The sequence below is a fragment of the Penaeus japonicus genome, unplaced genomic scaffold (genome assembly GCF_977035675.1).
Source record: "Penaeus japonicus unplaced genomic scaffold, GWHDUDI00000001_assembly GWHDUDI00000026, whole genome shotgun sequence".
NCBI lineage: Eukaryota > Metazoa > Arthropoda > Malacostraca > Decapoda > Penaeidae > Penaeus > Penaeus japonicus.
This window is the reverse complement of record NW_028234428.1, coordinates 32,496,497-32,501,496: the sequence shown is the minus strand read 5'-3', so window position 1 is coordinate 32,501,496 and position 5,000 is coordinate 32,496,497. Positions and strand designations below refer to the sequence as shown.

The 5,000-nt window shown below is 51.1% G+C and overlaps 1 protein-coding gene across 1 annotated transcript in view; it reads left to right on the top strand.

Moving 5' to 3' along the window:
* LOC147468850 (uncharacterized) overlaps positions 1-1,878 on the top strand; it is a 2,311-nt gene extending 433 nt beyond the window's left edge. Inside the window, exon 2 of the mRNA XM_086552291.1 lies at positions 1,416-1,878. Coding sequence (XP_086408417.1) covers positions 1,416-1,729 — 314 coding nt within the window. The 3' untranslated portion in view covers positions 1,730-1,878. The remainder of the gene's footprint in view (positions 1-1,415) is intronic.
* Positions 1,879-5,000: the final 3,122 nt, after the last annotated feature.

The following is a 5,000-nucleotide window of genomic DNA, read 5'->3' as shown; positions in this document are numbered from 1 at the left end:
TGCAGCGTCCTTATCAGCAATAATTGCCAAAAATTCGCAATCGCTTTCTGCCATGTTTCAAGTTCTATTGCCAAAGAGCTCCACCCGCACACGCGTACCAACCTATCCAATAGGGCCGCCAACACGCATGCGCGAACCATCGCCGAATGGCGAAAATGCCAAATATTTCCTGATTTTTATTTCATGTCGTCTCATTCAGCCGTTTGAAGAGTACTTTTAAAGGCAGTTTACAACAAAATTTATGGAACAATGAAATTATAATGAGATTATAATGGATAGTATATTTTGAGACTTCAAATCATGCATGAAAATGTAAAACAAATACCACCATATGTTGTGTTGATAAATGGGTGATAAATAAGTCTTTGAATCCTTTGGCATGGATTATATTTACTTTTTAACTCGTAAGAAACTGAATTAACAAAGTGTTTGACATGAAAAATATTCAAATGAGCAAAAAGTGTACTGGATGCATTTTTATATTCATTCTCAGGACAGACTTGGTAATCAGAGGCTATTAAAGTATATAATTACAATCAGAGTAATACGTTCCAATTTGTTTAGATTTGATGGGAGCAAGTGGTCTCTCCAGAGAAAACTGAAGTAACTGAAATCGGTAACTCATGTAAAACAATAAAATACTTGAGTTTATTTTATTTACAGTGATAACCTATGATTTTAGCAAATAATGTGTTGTGTGATTTCAATTTTCAACAATACTTCTGTAATGCACGCACAATATGCGAGGATAACGTTTGTTGCAAAATAAATATCAAGAAAATATATATAAGTATAGCATACCTAGGTGAATAAGCCTAGAATAAATTTTGCTTTGATTGATGTGTCATGGAATGCATTCTATATTTCCACAAATAATATCTATTTACTGACTACTAATCTGCACAACTGCTGTTAGAAGAAATAAACATTTTTCATGCTTAAAAGTAGCATGATGTTAACATCATACTACCCTATTCAGATTCACATGCCAATATGAATAAATCAAAGGAAACTAGAAACAATGTGTTTGTCGTGTCCCATGACCTCAGAAGTGTTTTTCATTAGAGGAAGAAGCAAATAACTGTAAAATGTATTTTTGAAAGGCGCGCCACACAGGCACGGGTACAGTACGACACTTTCGGTGTCGTACGCCCGACAGTGCTTTTGCTCCGCCCACGAAGTTGAAATGATTTCAGGACTGTGACGCTGCAGATTAAGCCTTATGACAGTCGCACGGCTAGTATATGCAATGAACTCGTGTCTTAACTACGTTGGACCTTCTTATTTCAGCTTTGAATGAAGCGAGTAGAGAATATCCTCTGCAGTCTCATCTAAAGCAAATATTTTAAAAGTATACCCCCCCCCCCCCTTATATTTTTCCCGAGCCCTTCCACTGACGTGGCCTCTGCCCCCAGGAGTGCCCCCCGCCCGGCGCAGGCGACTACACGCGCGACCAGCTGTCCCCCGAGAGCCAGCTGGCGGGCGAGGAGGCGGCGCAGCGGAGGCACAGGGCGGCCGCCAAGATCAAGAAGGAGTACCGACGCCTCAAGCGGGAGAACATGACGGAGGACGAGATCCGTGCGCAGCGGGCGCTGATGGCGGCGCTGTGCAGGATGCGGCGGCAGCTCCGGCAGGAGAGCATGAGCGAGGAGGAGCTGCAGGCACGGCGGGCGGCGGCGGCGGCAGCGCAGAGGGAGCTGCGGCGTCGCGCGCGGGAGAACATGAGTGAGGAGGAGCTGGCTGCGCACCGGGCCATGGTGGCGGCGGCGCAGCGGGAGCTGAGGCAGCGCGCCAGGGAAAGGATGACGGAGGAGGAGTTGAAGGAGCACCGGGCGGCGGTGGCGGCGGCGCAGAGGGAGCTGCGGCGCCGCGCGCAGGAGAGGATGAGTGAGGACGAGCTCAAGCAGCGGCGCGCGGCGGTGGCTGCGGCCCAGCGCGAACTGCGCAAGCGTGCGCGCGAGAACATGACGGAAGAGCAGCTGCGGGAGCACAAGGCGGCCATCGCGGCAGCTCAACGCGAGCTGCGGCGCCGCTCCAGAGAAAGCTTGACGGAGGAGGAGCTGAAGGCGCGGCGCGCGGAGGTTGCGGCGGCGCAGAGGGAGCTGCGGCGGCGCGCGCGGGAGAACATGTCGGACGAGCAGCTGCGGGAACACAAGGCGGCCATCGCGGCGGCGCAGCGGGAGGCACGGCGGAGGGAGCGAGAGAAGTTGTCGGACGAGGAATTGCGGGCGCGGCGCGCGGCCGCCGCACAAGCCCGGCGGGATCTGCGCCGCCGCGAGAGAGAGAAGATGAGCGACGAGGAGCTCAAGGCACATCGGGCGTCCGTGGCGGCGGCGGCGGCTGCACGGAGGGCGCGGCGCCAGTCCATCCCGGAGACCGTGCCCAAGGAGGAGGAGCCGTCGCAGGACCACCTCGACTCGTACCGCCTGCAGCTGGAGGACCTGTCGCGCGTGGACCCGGCGGTGGCGACGGCGGGCGAAGAGTACCAGGTGCGCGAGCACATGTCGCGGGCCGAGCAGTCGCTGCCGCCGCCCGTCAACAGCTACCACCCGCACCACGGCAGCATGGCCCGCCTGGAGCCGCCGCTGCAGCAGCCCATGGACAACTACCACCTGCACCTGGAGAACCTGTCGCGCATGGAGCACCCGCCGCTGCCGCACCCGATGATGGACGCGTACCAGCGCCACGAGAGCCTGGCGCGGGTGGAGCAGCAGCTGCACCGCCCCGTCGACGCCTACCAGTTCCCGCTGGGCAGCCTGGCGCGGGTCGAGCACCCCCACGCACACCACCCGGGGGCGCAGCAGCCGGCGTGGATGACCGACCCGCGGCTGCAGGGCAACGCCCTCGTGGCTCACCTGCCGCTGCCGGTCAAGGAGGCCGACACGGGCGACGGCTGAGCCCGCGGGTCCTCGGCCGTCGGGGAGGAGCCGGACGAGTGGGCGGCGAGGGGCGCTCCCAGGCCGCCGCCAGCAGCGTCGCCGGGGCTCCAAGGAGACCGGGGGCGTGAGGCCTCGCCCTCTCACACTAAGGCAAACGCCGGTGATTCTATGGATGAAGTCCACACTGTTTTGCAATTTCCACTCATTCTGAAGCTCCGTTGCACAGAATATGGGAAAGCGACTTTTTCATAACCCGAATAGCTTCAGTGCTGTTCCCTCCCTTCATGAAACGAACAAGTGGCATGAACCCGGATTCAGGGGATGGAGAGGAGACATGTTAAAGAGGAAGGGAAGGATGGAAGACCTTGTGGAAGGGAGAGAAAGGGAAAGGAAAGGAGATGAAGAGGGACGAAAGGAATTCAGGTAAAAGATGTTTGATAGCAATTCGATTGGGTGAAATGGATCATTATTCGTTGCAGAACTACTCTCAGTCATTCGTTCACATCCATATACACATAGAATGCACGCACGCACACACTCACTTACACATACTCACACTCATTCATACTCACTCACACGTATACTCACTCACTCATATACATACATACATATATATATATATATATATATATATATATATATATATATATATATATATATATGTATATGTATCACACACACACACACACACACACACACACACACACACACACACACACACACACACACACACACACACACACACACACACACACACACACACACACACACACACACACACACACACACACACACACACACACACACACACACACACACACACACACACACACACACACACACACATATATGAAAGTTAGAGAAAGGTTGGGTTGAAATCAGTGTCTTTAGTTCATCATTTTCGTCGAGGCCGCGTAGTCCCCCTCCTTTTCCTTGAGGACAGACACACAAACGGGAATAAGGAAATCTAAGGAGAACGAAAAGGTCATTTTTTGTTGTTCGTCCCTTTCCTCAGAAAAAAAAGTGGTATTTTCCTTGTGGCAATGAACTCAAATTGAACCAAAAGGAAAAAAAAAAAAAAAAAAAAAAAAAAACGTATGACTGTAATACTCATGTGATTACACGGCACTATACTCCCAGTTTCTTCATCAGACACATCAAAAGACAAGCTCGATGCAGAACCACTCACCAGTCCGTGCATCTTAAACTTACCAGGAACACTATGGTCGTTTCTCAAAAGACAAAGTGCGCTGCTTACCCAACGCCCTTTAGACACTGCACTGTCCGAGATTCAGTGTTAATCAGTGTGTTCTCAAGTGCAAAAAGACTTGTTTGTTTAGACTTTCTGACCCCCCCCCCACCCCATCCCCCCGTCAACAGCTGATCAAACTACAGAAGAACGGCAAGAAGGTATATTCTTGGTCGGGATAGCTGACCCGACTTGAACTTGAACTTGAACTGTAGCGCGTTTCAAATGTCCCGAGGGAAGCGAACTGGTCACTCGGATTGTCAAAGCTTGAGTCGGTCTACCCATGGGACTTTCAACCATGACTGTACGTGTTTATACTGGATTCAGACGGTTGACACCTTTTGCAAGAAGATTCCGAAAAGGTTGAGCATTTGGCTGCTTGGAATGGGCTACTTGGAGGAGGAGCAGTGTGTTAGCATGTAATCAGGGCATCTGTTTGGTTTCTTAATTATTATCGTCACCTCGTTAGAAAGGTCGATTTTCACCCACACCCACAGACGGTAGCGGATCCAGGGTACAGGTCAGTCGCCGCCCGCTCTAGAATTCTAAATTCCCCCCCCCCCCCACAAATTTAGGTAACAGTGCCCATATGGACGAGCTAGAATTGTTGACAAAATGTGATTTCATGTGTGTCAATTTATATTTATAAGTATCTTTGTGTTTTGTTCGATGTCGTGTTTATATGACTGATCACCACAAAAGTGTAACAATTTGCCCCAAAATGCCTGAAAAAAAAGCAAGTGAAATGCTGAACATAACACGCGGGAGAGATGTCGACCCTTTTAGACCCCAGTTTAATCTTCGCTGCTTGGCATCGTATTTATTCGTCCCTCCTTTGAAATACCCTGGATCTATACCCCCCCCCCCCCCAC